The sequence below is a fragment of the Moschus berezovskii genome, chromosome 16, assembly GCF_049115385.1.
Source record: "Moschus berezovskii isolate FMDL1 chromosome 16, NW_MosBer_1.0, whole genome shotgun sequence".
Classification (NCBI taxonomy): Eukaryota; Metazoa; Chordata; class Mammalia; order Artiodactyla; family Moschidae; genus Moschus; species Moschus berezovskii.
The window spans coordinates 48,055,745-48,077,487 of record NC_142475.1 but is presented as its reverse complement, the minus strand read 5'-3'; the positions used below and the strand labels follow the sequence as shown (position 1 = coordinate 48,077,487).

Below are 21,743 nucleotides of genomic sequence, written 5' to 3'. Positions count from 1 at the left end.
ACTCACTGGAAAAGACTCTGATGCTGGGAAAGGTTGGGGGCGGGAGGAGAAGGGGACGACGGAGAATGAGATGGCTGGATGGCATCACCGACTCTGTGGACATGAGTTTGAGTGAACTCCGGGAGTTGGTGATGGACAGGGAGGCCTGGCGTGCTGTGATTCATGGGGTCGTGGAGAGTTGGGCACGACTGAGCGACTGAACTGAACTGAATGTTCAAATATTAGATGTTAATTAGAGATTTGCAGTGACCACCACTGCCTAGTATTATATTTCTATCATGTGTCTTATCACATAAGACAAGGGCCTCTAGAGAAGAGGTAATAGTAAAACACAGTACAATAATTAGGAAGTGAGGAGCTTTAGTCTTCCTTATCTTTTTTTTAATATGTAATTTAATTGTTAAGTCTAAACAATTTTCAATAATGGTTGTGCTTATTAACTGGTTTATAATATTCTTAAAATTTAACAACTGGCTCTTGATGGTTGACACCAGTTGACTTTAGCACACCACTGCCCCTCACTCTCTCTTAAAATACTCATTTTTTAATGCTATGCTCAATTGTAGGGGAAATTTACATGTATGAAGCAATCCATAATCCCAATGCTCTCATACTACAATCAAAATTAAATCATTAGAATAATCACAGTGAGAAACCAGAATGATCTTTTAACAGGCTGCCTGATTCAACAAGGAATTTGCCCCCCAAACTGAGCCTGTACAAATGCAAATTTTTGAAATATACTTTTTCATTTTTATTGCTATCTACATTCAGAAAAATAATAAAAGGGTAAAACAAGTTTCTCCACTGACTGATAAGTGTATCGCATTCTATATTCAAATATATGCACTAAAATGGCTTTAAATAAAAGGACAAATATTTTCCAAATAACACAATTCAATTTAGATTATTATTTTAGAAAAATAAGAAAAAGTGTGGCTATGTTGGAGTAATAGAGAAGATATTACCTTAAAAGCCCTTCCCTGATGGCTCAGACTGCAATGCAGAATCCGCCTGCAAAGGGCACCGAGGTTTGATCCCTGGCTCAGGAATATTCCCTGGAGGAGGGAACAGCTATCCACTCCAGTATTCTTGCCTGGAGAATTCCATGGACAGAGGAGCCCAGCAGGCTAGAATCCATGAGGTCACAAAGAGTTGCACTCGATTGAGTGATGTTTACTTCACTTAAAGAGGGCAGTGGAAATGTATTAATTATTAGAACTCCCCTCCTGTTTTGGTCACTTTATGCTTTAATTCTACTTTTGTAAGAGTACAGGAGTCACCGAGTATTTTCCATAGAAAATTTTAAATTTAAGTTTCTAGCTAAGGAGTGTGAAATTGGACCCAGTCATCCAAAATTAAGTTATTTGTATTTTTCTGTGACATAGAAGTAGTAATAGTCTTCCCAGTTAAAAAGGAAAAGAAGATAACTTACCACTTATGACTATTCTTTGTAAGTTATGGACGCCACAGATTTTCACCACTTACTGGTACACCACATAGGAAGAAATATCCCGCTTCAGTATTCAAAAGCAGGGGTCATAGTTCAAGTGCAGACTCTGTGTGTGCTTGGTCTGCTGCTATGAGGTCCATGGCCGCATGATGCTTTTGTAGAGCTGCTGCTGCTGCTGCTGCTAAGTCACTTCAGTCGAGTCCGACTCTATGCGACCCCATAGACGGCAGCCCACCAGGCTCTCCCGTCCCTGGGATTCTCCAGGCAAGAACACTGGAGTGGGTTGTCATTTCCTTCTTCAATGCATGAAAGTGAAAAGTAAAAGTGAAGTCGCTCAGTCGTGTCCGACTCAGCGACCCCATGGACTGCAGCCTACCAGGCTCCTCCATCCATGGGATTTTCCAGGCAAGAGTACTGGAGTGGGGTGCCATTGCCTTCTCCATCTTGTAGAGCTGCTGCTGCTGCTGCTGCTAAGTCACTTCAGTCGTGTCCGACTCTGTGTGACCCCATAGACGGAAGCCCACCAGGCTCCCCCATCCCTGGGATTCTCCAGGCAAGAACACTGGAGTGGGTTGCCATTTCCTTCTCCAATGTGTGAAAGTGAAAGTGAAGTTGCTCAGTCGTGTCCGACGCATCTACCAATCCTGGGGCTTAGAAAGTGCTTCAGACAAGGGAGGCTAACTTATTTAGGTAGCTGGTAACCTCCCCTCCAAGTCCCCATCCTTTGGGCCATTTAAAATTATCTTTCATTCTCTGCCTTTATTCCCAAGCCTATGGAATGGGGAGGAGCAGCTGATGGCTGAGCAGACTTGAGTGAAAGACCCCACCCGGCTGGGCTGAGCTGCCTAAGCTTTGGACCAGGGTGGGTTCCTTTTATGGGAGTCTGTCTTCCAGACTGTGGAGCCTTGAGTGTGGGTCTCATGCAACCCAGCTTAACCCCTCAGAACAGCCAGGGTTTTATTCATGCTACCACCTGTGACAGGAATACAAATGAAGTCTGGATGATACGGTAAAGATGATGGTTGGATTCTATTCACACTGACTGGTAGCTGGGCGGGTGGAAGCACACAGAGAGAAGTAAGGGTTCCACTCTGTCCTTCGCGCTGCTTTTGAACATTTGCTGGAGGCCGGCTCCTGAGAAAAATCAAGGCGGTGGCACAGAGCCACAAAAAGTGTCCACCTCTGGTTGGCGGAGGCTATGCTGAGCCCTCTGGCCCCAGAAAAATGTGACTTTCTTCAAATGACCCTGTATGGGACAGTAGGCACAACCATGTCCCCACCTCCCCCCCCCCCCCGCACTGTTCCATCTGAAAAGGAAGAGCTCACTGTATGTGATTTGAGCACAGATGAAGGAAAAAAGGGGTTTCCCAGGTGACGCCAGTGGTAAAGAACCTGCCTGCTAATGCAGAAGACATAAGAGACATGGGTTCAACCCCTGGGTTGGGAAGATCCTCTGGAGAAGGATATGGCTACCCACTCCAGTATTCATGCCTAAAAGAATCCCATGGACAGAGAAACCTGATGGGCTACAGTCCAGGGTCACAAAGAGTCGGACACAACTGAGAGACTTAGCACGCAGCACATAGGAAGGAAAAAAGATGCCTTTCTTCTGAATGTGGGAAAGATGTCTACTGAATATGTACTAAATACTGTGACAAGTAGTTGCTGGGAATATTTACACAGCTCCTTATTTCTTCAACAACCATGCAACCTAAAGGCTGTGATTCCTAAATTCTATATGAGGAAACCGAGTCGCAGAGAGCGAAAATAATTTGCTCAGGTTCAAAAAGTTTGTAAGAGACAGAACCAGGATCCATGCCTAGCTTCCACCTGGTTTGATTCTAAGGTCCCTGCTCTTGCTAAAAAACAATTTATTAAACTAGTAATAGTCTTAAAATATCAGACTGGTCGAGAAGTGAAAAGTATGCATGGACTTTTCGTTGGGGTTTTAATTTCTGCTTTTCCTTTTCAAAACACGTTACTTTTAAAATTAATGGGAACATTATTGTAAGAGGGAGACGTGACAGGGCGTTTATTGTTGCTGCTTCTTGGGTGGTTGTGGTATGCGGCCTTATGATTACACCCACAGTGAAAGTATGGCAGAGTCCCAGCATGACACATCTTAATGCATTTCATGGTTTGAAGGGGGGAATACCAAGGTTTTGCAAAACTGTAAAACCTTGTACAAGACCTTGATAGTAAAACACACACATATGTAACTGTTTTAAAGTGTGGAAGTTTTACCTAAAATTCTGATGTTCACAAAAATGAACCATTCAAAATCTCCAGAAACACAAAACAAGAAGCTTAGTGATTTCTCCAGTGCGATGATATCAGCACCTAGAAATGTGGCAACTTCACAGCACTGTAACCTTGAACCGGTTATTTCTCCTAGAAAATTTTCGGACTATGATTTATCCATTTGCTGATACCAAATTGAGATGAAACTGAGTTGTTGATAACTAGTGAATCTTAAAAGAAAAAGAAGAAGAAAGAGATTAAGGCGACTAATTGAACAGACTCTCTATGAAAGCTGAACATTACGATGATATAATTTTGATGAGAAACCAGGAAATATTCATTTTTAGAGCGGGCTGGTATCAGAATCTGTCTTGTGGATGCTATGTGTATGTGTGTTTCAGTTCTTAGAAGACAGAACTATACTTGTAAAATTATATATAAAATTTATATATATATAAAACTTAGCTCAATATTATCTGAATGAAAATGGAAAATGTTACGATGAAAATATGCAAACAGGATTTTATGATGGAGGGCAGCAGGCAAAGCTGCGAGCTCAGATGTAGAAACAAGACATTATTTTCCTAAAATCTGCCTCTTTTAAATGTTATATAAAAAGCATATAAAAAAAACAACCCAATATGAACTCCAAGAGGATGCATTCAAAAACAGATGACAGGAGGTAACAGCCTCCCTGGCCCCAAAGGAAGGCAGTGTATGAACACTTCATGAGCATTTATTGGCCCTGGGTGCTAAGACACTGTTTGTACTTGCCTAATACAATTTTTTTTGGCACTACAAAGTCCGATGTGATTTTTAAAATACTGTCTTCTTAAATTTTTTTCTGCAGGCAAAAATATCAAAGGAAGGAGGCAGAAAATTGAGCTCAGGGGGAAAAAAAAGAAAGAAAGACAAGAAAAGCCCAGGAAGAAAGCTGTCAGGTTCTGTGTTTCAACTTCACAAAAGAGTTCTGTCTTGAGGTTGAGCCTTTCAAATCTCTTGTCATTCGGGATATGAAACTCTAATTTAGTGGTGTGGCCAGTTGAGGCTCAGACTTAAAACATGCTGACGAGCTGAAACAAGAGGTGGCTCACTTTCTTACTTCTGGTTTCCATCCTTGCCTGGCTCCTCACTTGCAAATTCTGACAGTCACTTGCTCTGTGAGCTATGAAAATACCAACGTGGTATGGGATCAGTGGGCACCTAATTGAGTTTTACTAGATGAAAAGTTACATCACCTTGCTCACCTTGGCCCCCTCCATCTTTAGGGGATTGTTGAATTTTATACAGAGCCTATTTATAAACCACTGCAAGTGATACCTGCATTCATCCTGCACTGTGACATCATCTTCTCATCAATAATTTAAGCCTAAGAAGTGGATTAAAGGGACTCTGAAGGGATTTCTCACACATGGAAAAACAGAAAGCAACTCAACTCTCCAAAGTATTTATTTGGTCCTCTTACCTTGTTCTTTGATCTGACGAATTTGCTTCACAGTTTCTTTTAAGATTGCACATTTGTCAGGTTTGAAGTTAAAGTTGTCTATGTCGTTAAAATTAGCAAAAATCAGCTCTGCAAGTTCTTCAATATATTTATTTTCCTGTTCACGGTTACGTTTCTCGGTGCTCCTTTTAGGGCTATTATGAAAAAGATAAGAATGTTAACTACATCAGAATACAGAGAGCAAACAAAAGTTACATGTAGAAACATGGAAGTACTTTGCGGGGAAAAATCCTGAATTTTCCCCAAATGTTGCATTTTTATTTTTAAATCAACCTTGTCCCAGTTGGTGATTACAAATTCACAATCATTTGTTCAATGTGTTTAACGTCTCCCACTCGACTGTACGCTTCACAATGACAAGGATGATCTGCCCAGCATTGTGCTTAAAGTGACACTTGGTACAAACAGGCATCAAATTTATTATTGAATAAATAAGAGTTTTAGAAATGGAAAGGAGCTCATGCTTGTAAAAATTCAAGATTAAGAAAGGGAAGTTAAACTAGTTATAACAGGAATAAATAAACTTCACGGCAAAATAATGAAAATAAATCTTTATCATTTCATACACTTCTTTAGGATGTTAATAATTAAACCCAACAGTCTTTTAAGATAATGTTAAAAAACCACAGTGCAGCTAGAAACAAAAGTGAAACTGACCCAGGGTCTCTGTTAACTGTTCAGCTGAATGACATGCAAAAAGTAAACAAACGGTCCAAGTTCAACTCGAGTTTTAAAATGTTAATGGAAGGGAGGAAAAATAAAAACTGGCAAGATCTTCTCATCTGAATTTGACGAAAGAGCAAACTCAGAAGTTCCCTTTGATAATTATAGGGTGACATTTTTTTTCTCAAATACAGCACAGAGTCCACTGGATGACATTCAAACAATACAATAAATAAGAAAAGTACACTGTTCAGAGTAGCAGCTTGCTATGTTCTTAATATATAATTATTTGTAAGTAATACCAATTTATAAAACTTTGTAATTTGTAATAGACATTCATATGCTTGCATTTACATATTAGCATTATTTTCATGAATTAATAAACCTAAGACAGAACACAGTTTCTCTATTTTACAGTGATTGCATGATTTGTCCAAGATCACCCAGTGACCAGAACTGGGTTTTGTTAAGTCTCATTTTCACTCCTGGCTTCTACTTTCTTCAGTCTGGAGAAAGGAAGGCCATGGCTGCCATGCACTAAAGAGCCAAATTCTGATTCTGGATCCTTCTACCCCTTCCACCTCCCTCCATCACCCCAGCCCCCAAAGACACCAACTAAATAATACACGTGTGAGAAGGGGGAACAGGGGTGGTGGGAGCCGTGCACACCCCCAGAACCAGCAGAACACTGGAAGAGAAGAGGCTCTATTTACCACCTGACTCCTTGGCCAGGACCATGGGCTGTGAAGGCAGTTTGACAGACAGGCTGAGGCTGGCCAGGGAGGACCACGGAATCCAGAGGGTGCACACAGGAGTGGGGACTGGGGCTGTAGTGTGGTCAGTGGCCATTCAATTTGCTTATTTTGCTTGGCAAATAGATGGGGAAAAGGCTTTCTGCTCTTTCTCCTGCTCCCAGTGCTCTTCCCTAATATTCCTCACCCAGTCTTTCTATTGGCCATTGAATACAAGTGGCCGTTTAAATATTAAAAGCATTTACATGATTTAAATCATCAAAAGAGTGACGTCTCTCTTCTACCTCTGTTCCCTGGTCCTCAGTCCCCCAAATGGGTAACAACTCTTGTGTCTCCTGCTGCTGCTGCTGCTAAGTCACTTCAGTCGTATCCGACTCTGTGTGACCCCATAGACGGAAGCCCACCAGGCTCCCCTGTCCCTGGGATTCTCCAGGCAAGAACACTGGAGTGGGTTGCCATTTCCTTCTCCAACTTGTGTCTCCTAATTACCCTAAAACCATACAGATTCTTCCTTTTCTTTTTCTGTAGAAATGGTAGGACACCATACACATTTTTTGAACCTTGCTTTTCTTCTGTCACAATATTCTTAAGAAATTGCTAAATATCAACCCACAGAGTGTCCTCATTCTTTTTCAGAACTGTATTGTGTGTGGATGTGTCACAGCTATTTACATGCTGCTGCTGCTGCTGCTAAGTCACTTCAATCGTGTCCGACTCTGTGCGACCCCATAGACGGCAGCCCACCAGGCTCCCCCGTCCCTGGGATTCTCCAGGCAAGAACACTGGAGTGGGTTGCCAGTTCCTTCTCCAATGTGTGAAAGTGAAAAGTGAAAGTGAAGTCGCTCAGTCATGTCAGACTCTTTGCGACCCCATGGACTGCAACCTACCAGGCTCCTCCGTCCATGGGATTTTCTAGGCAAGAGTACTGGAGTGGCTTGCCATTGCCTTCTCTGGCTATTTATATAGCTCCCTGCAAATGTTCAGGGTTTTCCTAATCTTTTGGGTTTATAATCAGTGTTGCAATGAGCAACCTCATACATAAGTCATTTTGTATGTGTCAACATATATCATTGGAAAATTCCTAGAAATGGAACTGGTAGTTCAAAGAGGATATGCATTTATAATTTTAACAGATACTGCTATATTACTCCATATAGAAGTCGTAACAACCCATACTTCCATCCATAATATATAACATGAAACTTGTTTTAAAAAATTATTTGTCTTACTCACTGAAGATCCTCAGTCTTTGTAATCAACTCAAAAGCAACGGGATTTAACATTTCATTTCTTGCTCTTAGAAGGAAAGAAAGAGAAAAGGAAGAAAAAAAAAGCTGGTACTTCTTAGCAGCAAACCTTTTTACTATGGGATCTCTTATCTTTATGACATTCTAAAAGCAAAAAGGAGTAAAAATGTGAAACACTGAAGATTATGTAAAACAAACCGGTTTTAAGAGTCAGAGTACACGGAACCTAGAGGAAATATGGAGCTTGCCTCTACTTGTAAGGATAAAATCTGCAACCGATTAGCATACCTAAAATACAAGTTAAATAATATGTATCCAAAGGCCTGACAGTTAAGGAGAAAAACCAAAGAAAGCATGTGAATCAGGTGTGAAACAGATACGATAAAACTTCAGATCCAAGGCTCAGGTGTGTGTGGCTCTCCGGGGCCACGGTGAGAGTCTCACCTGGGTCCGAGCTGGTCAGGACATTCCTTGCGCTTCCGTGTCTCTGCCCTGGATGGGTCAGGGGTGTTTTCTCCCATCCCACTCATCTTGAACACATATCAGCAACTGAAACAGAAAACACAGAGGAAGCAAGTGAGGAGAGCCGGTGGTCAGTTCCTAATGAGAAGACTTTTTTTGGTAACCCTGCTTAAGTTAAACAAATGTCAAGGTGAACAACTAGAAAACAAACAAGCCGACCTCAGTGGGCCCACTCTTCCAACAGGAGCTGTATGTCAACAGCACCTGAACTACGAATTGCTAGACGGGTGTTTCTGCTGCCAGCCTCCAGTTTCAGGAGGAATGGTGCCCCACGTGAGAACTACAGGTGCTGTCAGGGGCGCCTCCCCGTCTCTGTTTGGGGTTGGCCAACGTCACATCTGTACTGCAATCGCTCACGTGTGACAAACAGCCCCGGGAAGAGGCAGTGCCTCACCACAAAGCTGTGCTTCCAAACCTGACAGGTTGCTCTGACACCCCTTCCTGGAGAGCAATGTGCCTCAAACAGGATCTCCCCCACCCCCCAGGCCCTCCCCTCCCAGTGTCTCCCCCCTTAGTAGTGACTTCTCACATCCTGCCACCCAGACTCTACCTCCTTCCCTGATTCTAGCTGCTATCACCGAAGGTCTTAAGATGCACTCAAAAGATCAGGAACATTATTGACCTTAGTGGGGAAGGCCACTTATTGGCCCACTTGCTGAATTACTTTCCCTAAGAGAATAAAAGGATATATAGCAAGAGAATCAGTGTGTTCACATGGGTCATCATGAACGCCATCAAAATAACATTTATATCTGCAAATAACAAAAGCGATAGAGATTTAAGTTTCAAAAGAACTATGCAAAAGGACTGGCAAAGATTTTGAGGAAATGGAAGACGGTTGTTACTCAAGGTGTTTAATAACTGCTCAGCAAAGAAAAAACCCCAGCCCCAACAGTTTAAGTCAGCACTTAGTAATCTCTCCTTGAGTTCCAATTCTTTGCTATTTCCTCCTGCCTTTTGTCCCCTAGGCTTTGAAAACCACCTTCGCCCTCTTTCACTTCCTGCAGTGGCTTCTCATCCTATTCAGCCTGGAAAAATCAGAAGGAAGGGCGAGTTGGGAGAAGGTCAGGGACTTACAGATGATGCTGGAAGAGTGACAGGTTCATTGAGAGCAAGGACAAGGAGGCAGGTGGGGTAGGAGGCCCAGGCAGGCCCCAGGGTGAGAGCACCGTCACACACCCATCCAACTGCCTGGCTGTGCCCAGGCTAGGATCTGGGTGCTCCAGCCAGCACTCTCATGTCTTCTGGCCTCAACTCTGATCCAAGGGTGGAGGAGAATTATATATATAATTATTTTTTGAGGAATCACATGTAAGGAGAACCAACAGACACTGGATCAGCTGAGGGAGGTGGCGCCAATTACATTCTATTCCAGAGGCGGCATCAGGAGGGGACAATTCTGGAAGCTAGTGCGGGAGGTTCCTGATGCTGGGAGTGACGTAACTAAGCGTTAAGGCCCTGTGGTGCACTCACAGGTTTGGGCTGATAAGTATAATCTATATTTAGTTACTGTTCATTTAGCATTTATTCTGCACCAAGCAATTGCCAGATATAATTTAATCAGCAAAAACAGACTATGAGAAGCTGGAGAGCAAAGAGGCAGGAACCATACCCAAGCTTCACCATGTTAGTTAAGGGACCTTAAGACGTTATCTCTCGTGCCTTGATTACCTTTTCTGTAAAATGGGGATAATCATTATCATCCATAGCACAAGGCCATGGAGCGGATCAGCAAAGGGTGGAAGTGGGACTGACACACAGGTTTACATATGCTATTCTTTGCTACAAAGTTACAGTAAGGGGTTGCTTCATCAAAATAGCCATTCCCATTCTTCCCAAGGAGTCACAGGTCAGGTGCGAGAAGCACCAAGATCTGGACTGCCTGGCTCCCATGCTCCAATCCCTACCCCTTCCCTAAATATCATTCATTCATTCCTCCAAAGACTGCCTTCCCGCTGCTGTGACTCAGGCTTGGCGTGTGAGGGTCATGAGAAGGGATGTGTCTCTCTAGAAGAACATGGGGAGAGGAGAGAAATTTATGTAGGAGATTTATATAGGAAAAGTTCCACTAAAGAGAAACAGGTGTCCTTTGTACTGTGAGACACTCTGCTGGTGGGGAGGAGGCAGGGTCTGAGCTGGGCTGTGAGCAGGTGTGGCAGTTGCTAAGGCATTGCAGGAGGTATAAAAGATGGGGGGCTTCCCTCGTGGTCCAGTGGTTAAGAATCCACCTTGCAATGCAGGGGACACCAGTTTGATCCCTGATCTGGCAAGATCCCACATCTGCGGGGCAACTAGACGCATGTGCCACAACTATTTGAGCCTGCACTCCAGAGCCCGGGAACTACAACCAGTGGGTCCGCCTGCAGCAGCTACTGAAGCCTACCTGTCTGAGCGCTGGCGCTCCCGACAAGAGAGGCCACCTCACTGAGAAGCCCGCGCGCTGCAACTAGAGAAAGCCCATCCACAGCAACAAAGACCAAACACAGCCCAAAATAAAAATAAATAAACCAATGTTTAAAAGGACAGACGGGAAAGCAAAAACACCAGAACCCAGCTCTGATGGCACCTTCCAAACATTCCCTTTCCGTATTTCTCCTAGAACCACAATTCCCACGGCTTCACTCACGAGCACATAAAAAAAACAACAGCAAAACCATTACTCATCCAATCTGAGTGAGCTCTCAACAGGCGACTGAGGGGATTTCCACCCTGGAAATAGCTTTCTATCAATCAAAAAACATTTTTATCATCAAAATAGAATCCCCAATCTGTAACAAAATACCCCATATAGAAGGTATATGTGATAAGTTTGTTGATAAAAGGGCCACTCCCCCCCAAAGTATTTAGTAGTAATACTATCAGCATGATCAGAAAGCTTCTCAAAATTTAGCTAAATCAAGAGACCGATTTACTTAAAAGTCGTATATACTCAGTTTGGGGATTTAACATTAGCGTCAGCATCATCTACTTTTACTTTTTCCCAAATATATATCAAATAATTGTAACTCTGCATGAAGGGGCAGCACCGACGCATTTCAACAAAGCACTGGACAGAAGGGAGGTGTGAAGCCAGGAGCACAGGGTTCTGGTCTAAGTACAATAAAACCATTTGAGCAGAGTTGTAAAGAACCTGCCTGCCAATAAATGCAGGAGACATAACAGACTCGAGTTCTCCCTGGGCTGGGAAGATCACCTGGAGGAGGGCATGTCAACCCACTCCAGCATTCTTGCCTGGAGAATCTCATGGACAGAGGAGCCTAGCGGGCTACAGTCCTTGGGGGCGCAAAGAGTCGAACATGACTGAAATGACCTGGCACGTACGCATGTTTAATGTTTCACTTTTACCTACCCAGGGCTTCCCTGGTAGCTCAAATGGTAAAGTGTCTGCCTGCAATGTGGGAGACCTGGGTTTGATACCTGGGTCAGCAAGATCCCCTGGAGAAGGAAATGGCAATCCACTCCAGTACTCTTGCAAGGAAAATTCCATGGATGGAGGAGCCTGGTAGGCTACAGTCCATGGGACTGTCGAGTCGGACACGACTGAGCAACTTCACTGGTTCACTGGTACCTACCCAAGGCTGGCTCACAAACCACTCTATTTGTAGCTTTAAAATGTCACTCACTTTCTCTTTAAGTTATTTAAATGCCAACTTTCCCTTTTTATTATTATGCGATGGCACCTTAACCCAGCTTCCCTGGAGGCTCAGATGGTAAAGAATCCACCTGCCAATGCAGGAGATGGCTCGATCCCTGGGTCGGGAAGATCACCTGGAGAAGGGAATGGCCACCCACTACAGTATTCTTGCCTGGGAAATCCATGGAAAGAGGAGCCTGGTTGGCTACAGACCTTAGGGTCGCAAAAAAGCCAGACACAACTTAGCAACTAAACAAGCTTCAACACATTTCTTCAAAACCTAAAAATTTCAGCTTTTCAAATTTCTTGTTTTTCTGTGTCTGCCCCATATGTCGTCTTTTTCGAGCAACTTCCCTGGGCTATGTGTATCCAGGACACATTGCCCACTGACCTTTAAACCACCAGAGGGAAGGAAAAGGACAGGGGTGTTTGTAGTCACTGGCCAAGCTGGGGACAGGCGGATGCACTCTGCCAGCTACAGTAATCAGGCTGAGATGCCCCGATTGAGAATCACTGCTCATCTATGGGGAAAATTCTCAGATGGGAAAAAAAGGAAAGAGTGATTTGAGCAGGGAGAGGAGGAGGGTGGGGAAGGTGGTGACAGGAGCGGATGCCTCCTGCTTGCCTCTCTCCTGCCTGCCACAGGGCCAGAAGCAGACGGAACCCCACAGCAGATACGTGGATTTACACTCTGCTCCTCAGCGGGTGAAACTACCAATGACAGGACCCTCATCATAGACAAGAACCAAAGGGCTCTAGCCTCAACCTTTCTAACTGATGTTCTGAACCACCCTGTCAAGCCTCAGCTGGCAGCAAGTGCTGGTACTTCATGACAGAACACAGGTGTGCAAGTGTGTGTGCACATGTGCCCAGGTGAGTTAATTTTTTTGCCACCCAAATAACACAGATAAAAACCAAAGATACACAGATCTACGGCTTCCAGTATGCATGCATGCGTGCTCAGCTGCTTCAGTCACATCTTACTCTATGAGACCCTTTGGACTGTAGCTTGCCATGGGATTCTCCAGGCAAGAACACTGGAGTGGGCTGCCAAGCCCTCCTCCAGGGGATCTTCCCGACCCCAGGATAGAACCCTCGTCTCTCATGTCTTCTGTACTGGTAGGGGGGTTCTTTACCACTAGTGCCTGGGAAGCCCTCCAGTCTGCATGCACACATAGAAAAATCACTGAAAATAAAATAAACTGCCAGGCATAAATTGGGACTGACATATACACAATACTATATGTAAAGCAGGTAATGTATAAGAATCTACTGTATAGCACATGGAATTATACTTATACTCTATAATGACCTAAATGGGAAAAGAATCTAAAACAGAGTGGCTATATGTATATTCATAACTGATTCACTTTGCTGGGCATCTGAAACTTACACTGTTCAAATCAACTATACTACAATGAAAATTTATTAGAAAATAAATTGTATATACAGATGCATTTTAATGAAATTTTGTAGATCAAAGTTAAATATTAATTTCCAACAAAGGGAAAGAGATGGAGAATACAGAAGGGCAGCATTGAAGCTTTAGACATTTTATTTTGTGAGTAGGTTTAAGCTAACAGTTTCTTAAATGGTCTACATGCTTTCAATATTCACATGAAATTAACGTTCTTGAGCATTTCTTTCTGGATTCTGAAATGTTCAGTATGAATCATAAAAACTGAAAATGTCACAAGTAAACTCCTGGGTCGTACCTGATGGGAGATTACAGTCACTGAGAATAAGCCAGTTTCTACCAAACACTGGGGGTGGGGGGTGTGTGTATGAAAGGACGAGACTGGAAAAGAAGTTTCAGTTTGTCCATTCTTGCTATCTAGAGCAAAACAACAGCCCTGCTGCTACTGATAGCACATCTTCTCTTACATCCTCTGATGTCAGCCTGTACAAACTAGACAGCAGAGCAAAGAACCAATGTTTGATTTTCTTAAAGTAACAATACTTTGGGCAGGGGTGTGTGAGTAAACAATATCAGTTAAATGCTTAGCATAATATGATGAAAGCAAACTAATATGTTAACCCTCAACATAGCTTAAAAAAAAAAAAAAGCACTCTTCTTGCATGAAATTCATCAATGCAACTTGTAACAAAGCAGGTGTTCACAATACAACCTCACGCCATTAAAACCAGTTAATCATCCAGAATTCATGTAAATGGTAATGTGTATTTTATCTTTTATCGGTACTGGCTATCTTCCAAACAGGGCCTGTAAAACTGTCAGACTTATTACAAGCTGAACAAATTCAGTTAAAGAATAAATAAGGATAATACTATTGCAGAAATCCAAACCTAATAAGTGATCAAACATCAGATCTCTACTGCCATTTTCAAGAAATAGTTATAAAACATTAGCCTGCTATGAAATTCCTACTTGGAGATGAAATTTATAATGAAAGGACACACAGTTCTGTTGAAACAACTTTTCTTATCAACACCTAACGTGGGGAGGAGCTGGCTGATAAATCACCCAGCTCTTGATACCAGACCAGAAAGGCTTCTTTGCCTCCCAAGGCCTTCCAGCTCTTCTAAAATGCTCTCCACAAGATGCAGGTGACACTATTGTGTCATCGGTGGTCTGATTCTTCATAAACTTAGGAAGACAAAGAAACACTCAAGTAATACTAAAAGTGTACATACTTCTGTTTGCTTAAAAACTTTTCTATTTCTATCCTATTGAATTCAACATGAGATGATAATCTTTGAGGGCCCTCCACAGCTCAGAAGTCCATGTCAAAAGTTAGATGTATGCATTGTTTCTCTATCACAAATGAAAAACATTTTGTTCTAAACTGTAAACAATTTTTTCCTCAGAGTATACCGTGTTCCAGGAGGGTCTTGGTTTTACAAAAGTGAATTTTCTGGGTCAGACTCTGAAGAAGTCTAAAGAAACACAGCATCTAATGTTGAAATATACATAATGTGCCTTAAGGATGTAGAGGCTTGGGAAAGGTAGAAAATCAAGTGGGCCAATCCTTAGACGTCAGTTAGATGATACAGCACTGAAGACAGGGGAGGGGGAAGAAATCACTTTCTAAACAGGGTCAACTAAACAAAATTATCCAAAGCAAACAATATTTTGGCAAGACCCCAACTCTTGGCAGGAGTTAACAAATTTTCCAAGCAGTATATACATAGGTTGTATGAAAGGATATATTGTTGGTCCATTCAAACAAGCAGACAAAGAAGCATCACACACAAATACAACAGAAGCAGGACTATGAAGATTTACCGAAGGCAGGGATGAAAGGACAGAGAAAAAGACCAAACTTTCCCTTCCCATTGGCAAAACAAGTACTGCATTAACACAGTGACAGAAGATGCTATTCAACATTTCAAAACTAAATTTTAGTTAGTAAAATGGTCTATGATTTTCCCCAAACTGTTACTTTTTACTAGATCTTAAGAACAGTTTTAACTTCATCTTTACCTGACAGTATTTTGTTTCTTGCTTTTCATACAATAAAATTTTAGTTTACCCCATATATTACAGTGTGTATTTACAGAATGAAACTCACAAAAGTGCACGCTAATTCATGCAGTGACAACAGTCAGGTTGCCGAGTTTTAGGAAACTCCCTTCATATAAATCCAGAAGAAAAGGGCATCTGATAGGAAACAAACTCTCAGTTTAACTTCACTATTTTTGAACAACTTACTCTACACACTTGCCTTTTTTAAAGTTAACTGCAATAAGCCAAACACATACTATTATTATTATGAGATGATTTTTCAAAGATAAAACACTAAGAGTCTCCAGTTGGACATAGGAGTCAAAAAAATACCACAGGCTACAACTACAGCTCTTCTCCAAGTAAAATGGCTTCACTACCTACCTTTTCCTATGCTGTTTCCTACTCCACGGGAACAGCAATAACTGTGTATAAACAAATGTTCAAGCTAAAAGTTCCTTCCTTCTCAGCGTGCTGCACTCTTACATTTACTTCTGTATAATGGCCTTAGAGTGGCATATTAGACAGTAACTAGAAGACATATTCCATTTTCTGACTGAAAGCCAATAATCCTCATGAATTTTTTAGCTGAGAGACACTTCAAGATGCCACTGGGAAGACGGTGAGAAACACATTAGGCTGTAAATGTGCGGCAGCAGCTTTTTAACACAGGCTGCAATAATCAAGTAAGTGGCTAAATTCATGTTTGCTGGTTACACAAATATTTCCATCATCTCCATCTCTCCAAAAGAGGGGAAAAATATCCTCTCTGAAAGTCTTCTCTTAGCAAAATTCAGTGCAGAATGTGTCAGGATGAGAGAGGTTTCTAAGGTGTGTGTGTGGGGGAGGGCCGTAGGTCTAGTCTGACAATAGCGGCATAGGACAGTTTTTAGCCAAAAAAAGGGCGGTGCCATCAGTGGCATTGGACAGTTTCCACCTTCTCAGTTATCATGGGCTAAGGTCCTTAATCGCTGGTAGCGCAGACAGTAAAGAATCCGCTTGCAACACAGGAGACCCGGATTCAGTCCCTGGGTTGGGAAGATCCCCTGACATAGCAACCCACTCCAGTATTACTGCTGAAGAATTCCATGGACAGTCCATGGGGTTGCAAAGAGCCGGACACAACTGTGGGACTAACACACAGTCCTCAATACTGATTCTATACCCAACTGTGTCAGCTGGTGCTAATGCAGACAGCCAGGAAGAGCAAGACCAGGTTTTAACAAGGCCTCGGATGAGGAAACGCCCAGGAAATAAGCTTCATTCCTTGCATAATGTAAGCACTTCAAGCACGGTGTACTCAGTCCATATTTCATACTTGGAAAACCAGTTCTCACCAAAGGCTTGGTATTCTGGAAAGAAGTCATCAAACTAAGAACCACAATGTAGCACTTGTGTTTTGAGTTTCATAACTTGTCCAGATTAAAATTCAATTCTCTCTCTTTATTCTGAAACCCATTTTAAACTTCGAGATTTAAAAAAACCAAACCTTCCTAATTTATGAGAAAAACTTACTGAAATGGTTAAGAGCAAGACAGCCTCTACTCACAGAAAAAGTATTTATTATTCAGTTGTAAAACATTTAAAAATAAATGACAATATTCTCCCATAGTGTAATATGTCGATTGCTTTATTATTATTTGGGGGGGGGTTAACATTTATTGAGTACTTACAAGAGTTAAGCACTTTTCTTACTTAAAAACCCATATATTTTTTTCTGTATATGCAAGTACACACACACAGAGACTAATCTCTTACGGATTATCTAACCTCCCTGACCTGTTTGCATAAGTAATTTGTTCAAGTTACTCAGATAATAAAGGACAGGTCAGGAGTCAGACTCCAGTGTAATTATAACAGCTATCATTTACTGAGTGCTTATCACCTTGGCAGATATTCTATAAGCACTTTATACATAGGTAACACCTTTAATTCCTGTAACTATAATTATCACCATTTTACAGATGAGGAAACTGAGGTATGTTAAGCTACAGTAAGCTGGTCAAGGCCATATCATTAGAAGTTTCTTAGAGTTCATTCATGAATTCAAACAGCTCCGCAGTTCTTAATCACTGCAACATGAGCACTGAGGCTCCTATCCTTTAAACTTTCACTGAAGAGAGACAGACTTATGTAAACTATAGAAAGCAGTATATTTTAATTCAATTTGAGAAATGCTAAATATGTAATTTAAAAGTATCCTTTTTTGGGGCTAAAAATATAGCAGTATCATTGCAAAATGCAAAATACTGTAAAAAATGTACAGATTCTTTCTTCTATTCATTCAATAAATAATTAATGCAGCAGGCACTATTGTAGGCATGGAGATAGAGCCTGGAACAAAACAGGCAAGAGCCCTTGTCCTGGTAAAGCTCATATTCTAGGGCAGAAAAGAAATCTCGCATCGGCTCATAAGCAATTATACCCTGAAGAAAAATGAAGTATTAGTTATTAGTGAATTTATTATGAAGTACCGAAATAATAAAACCAGCCAGGAATTTTCTCTGGCATACCAGGAATTCTGAGTTTCATTCAAGATAGAAAAGGCCTTCTTTTCCTACAGAATCAGCAGTATTAATTGGTTAATCTTAAAAGGCAGTTATCAAGAGCAATTATAGAAAATGATACCTACTACTTAAATCATTTCATTTCAACTTTAAACACAATACATTTGAGTTTCAGTCTTCACTGGGGTTTCATATTGTCTTTCTTGCATAAATAAGACCTATCATTAAGGCATTGTCTACTACTTTCAATTTCTGTTTATTTAAAATATAGTTAGAACTCATAGACATTTAAGAGTTCTTATAAGTGCTCATGAGGTATAGCTTTCATTATTTTTGCCCGCTTTTTATAAATGCAGATACATACTTGGGAGCAATTTTGATCCATCTGACTGAGTCTTTTCAAAGTATTTTAGTTTTTATGGAAACATACGTATCTTTTCACACAAACACTTAATCAGTTACATAATATTTATGTGCTTACAATAACAAGGACAACTGGCATAAACCAGTCTGGACTAGAAGTTGGCCTTTTAGTAGGCATGCAATATTGCTGCAGTGCGGAAGTGTGGGGTGTTTTGTTCTGCCCACCAGCCTAGGGTACTCGGAGTCTAGCATTCTTGGGATTTACAGAGGGAAACACAGATCACATCCTTTCAGCCTATTAGTCCCAAAGGAACTTGATTATGAAAATCAGAATTTATGCAACACTAACCTGAACCTTGGAAGGAAAGTTATGACCAACCTTGATAATATATTAAAAAGCAGAGACATTACTTTGCCAACAAAGGTCTGTCTAGTCAAGGCTATGGTTTTTCCCGTGGTCATGGATGGATATGAGAGTTGGACTGTGAAGAAAGCTGATAGCTGAAGAATTGATGCTTTTGAACTGTGGTGTTGGAGAAGACTCTTGAGAGTCCCTTGTACCGCAAGGAGATCCAACCAATCCATTCCGAGGGAGATCGATCCTGGGTGTTCACTGGAAGGACTGATGCTAAAGCTGAAACTGCAATACTTTGGCCACCTCATGCGACGAGTTGACTCACTGGAAAAGACTCTGATGCTGGGAAAGGTTGGGGGCGGGAGGAGAAGGGGACGACCGAGAATGAGATGGCTGGATGGCATCACCGACTCTGTGGACATGAGTTTGAGTGAACTCCGGGAGTTGGTGATGGACAGGGAGGCCTGGCGTGCTGTGATTCATGGGGTCGTGGAGAGTCGGACACGACTGAGCGACTGAACTGAACTGAACTGAACCTGAAGGCAGACGTCATGAAATCATTCAGTAAGTTTCACTGAGTTTGTATTACAGTCCATGGATGGTTCTAGGTATTGGCGGATACCAGCAGTGAAAAAAAGAGACCAAGTATTTGTCCATAAGAGAAATAGTGAAACAAAAAAACATTTACCATATGAAGTAGTGAACAGAGCTATTTAAAAATAACTAAGGGTTAGGATACAGTATACGGTAGGTGGGGTTGAGGAGCGCCATTTTACCTCTGTGGTCAGGAAAGTTCTCTCTCGATAAGGTGACACCTTCCTAACAGAACTCTAAGATCCAGAATAGAATTTCTTTATTCAGTTCAGTTCAGTTCAGTCGCTCAGTCGTGTCCGACTCTCCGCGACCCCATGAATCACAGCACGCCAGGCCTCCCTGTCCATCACCAACTCCCGGAGTACACTCAAACTCATGTCCACAGAGTCGGTGATGCCATCCAGCCATCTCATTCTCCGTCGTCCCCTTCTCCTCCCGCCCCCAACCTTTCCCAGCATCAGAGTCTTTTCCAGTGAGTCAACTCGTCTCATGAGGTGGCCAAAGTATTGGAGTTTCAGCTTTAGCATCAGTCCCTCCAATGAACATCCAGGATTGATCTCCTTTAGAATGGACTGGTTGGATCTCCTTGCAGTATAAGGGACTCTCAAGAGTCTTCTCCAACACCACAGTTCAAAAGCATCGATTCTTCGGCGATCAGCTTTCTTCACAGTCCAACTCTCACATCCATACATGACCACGGGAAAAACCATTGCCTTGACTAGACGGACCTTGGTCGGCAAAGTAATGTCTCTGCTTTTTAATATACTATCAAGGTTGGTCATAACTTTCCTTCCAAGGAGCAAGCGTCTTTTAATTTCATGGCTGCAATCAGCATCTGCAGTGATTTTGGAGCCCAAAAAAATAAAGTCTGACACTGTTTCCACTGTTTTTCCATCTATTTCCCATGAAGTGATGGGACCAGATGCCATGATCTTTGTTTTCTGAATGTTGAGCTTCAAGCCAACCTTTTCACTCTCCTCTTTCACTTTCATCAAGAGGCTTTTGAGTTCCTCTTCACTTTCTGCCATAAGGGTAGTGTCATCTGCATATCTGAGGTTATTGATATTTCTCCCAGCAATCTTGATTCCAGCTATGCAACCATTAAAACAAAATTCAGGTAAAGCTGTACAATGCAGTGGCTAAGAGTATATCCTCTGGTGTCAACTTAGGTTTGAACTCCCTGGAACACCACATAGTAGTTGTGTTAATTATACTAATTAAACCCCACTGGACCTAAGTTTCTTCACTTCTAAAACTGTAGGAATAATAACACTTTTATAAGCTTGTGGAAAGCATGGAATGTAAAGAGCATAGAACAATGATTGGCATCTAGTAAGGGCTCACTGGAAAAGACTCTGATGCTGGGAAGGATTGGGGGCATGAGGAGAAGGGGACGACAGAGAATGAGATGGCTGGATGGCATCACCGACTCAATGGCATCACCGACTCGATGGACATGAGTTTGAGTGAACTCCGGGAGTTGGTGAAGGACAGCGAGGCCTGGCGTGCTGTGATTCATGGGGTCCCAAAGAGTCGGACATGACTGAGCGACTGAACTGAACTGAAGGGCTGATTTGGGCTTCCCAGGTGGTGCTAGCAGTAAAGAAACCTCCTGCCAATGTAGGAGATGTAAGAGACGTGGGTTCAGTCCCTGGGTTGGGAAGATCTCCTGGAGGAGGGCATGGCAACTCACTCCAGGATTCTTGGCTTGGAGAATTCCATGGACAGAGGAGCCTGGCAGGCTACAGTCCATGGAGTTGCAAAGAATCAGACATAACTGAGCATGTACAAGGGCTTATTTAATAGATATATTATTATATGTTGAATTTAATAGCATGTAAATCACTGCAGACGATGACTGCAGCCATGAAATTAACAGACAGTTGCTCCTTGGAAGAAAAGACCAAGCTAGGCAGCGTATTAAAAAAGCAGAGACATTACTTTGCCAATAAAGGTCCGTCTAGTCAAAGCTATGGTTTTTCCAGTAGTCATGTATGGATGGAAAGTTGGACCATAAAGAAGGCTGAGCACCAAAGAATTGATGCTTTTGAACTGTGGTGTTGGAGAAGACTCTTGAGAGTCCCTTGGACTGTAAAGAGATCAAACCAGTCAATCCTAAAGAAAATCAGTCCTGAATATACATTGGAAGGACTGATGCTGAAGCTGAAATTCCAGTACTTTGGCCATCTGATGTGAAGAGCTGACTCATTGGAAAAGACCCTGATGCTGGGAAAGACTGATGGCAGGAGGAGGAGGAGACAACAGAGGACGAGATGGTTGGATGGCATCACCGACTCGATGGACGTGAGTTTGAGCAAGCTCTGGGAGTTGGTGATGGACAGGGAGGCCTGGTGTGCTGCAGTCCAAGGGGTCGCACAAAGTCAGAAAGACTTAGTAACTGGACTAAACTGAAATGCTTATGAAACAATCTAAGTTGATGGT

The 21,743-nt window shown here is 42.2% G+C and overlaps 1 protein-coding gene across 11 annotated transcripts in view; it reads right to left on the bottom strand.

The window, feature by feature from the left end:
• NCOA2 (nuclear receptor coactivator 2) overlaps window positions 1-21,743 on the bottom strand; it is a 295,183-nt gene that overhangs the window by 90,419 nt on the left and 183,021 nt on the right. For all 11 annotated transcript variants that reach the window (XM_055431638.2, XM_055431642.2, XM_055431639.2 and 8 more), the window contains 2 exons: window positions 8,305-8,409; window positions 5,160-5,332 (listed from right to left, as the gene is read on the bottom strand). In XM_055431638.2, coding sequence (XP_055287613.1) covers window positions 5,160-5,332; window positions 8,305-8,390 — 259 coding nt within the window. In that variant the 5' untranslated portion in view covers window positions 8,391-8,409. The remainder of the gene's footprint in view (window positions 1-5,159; window positions 5,333-8,304; window positions 8,410-21,743) is intronic.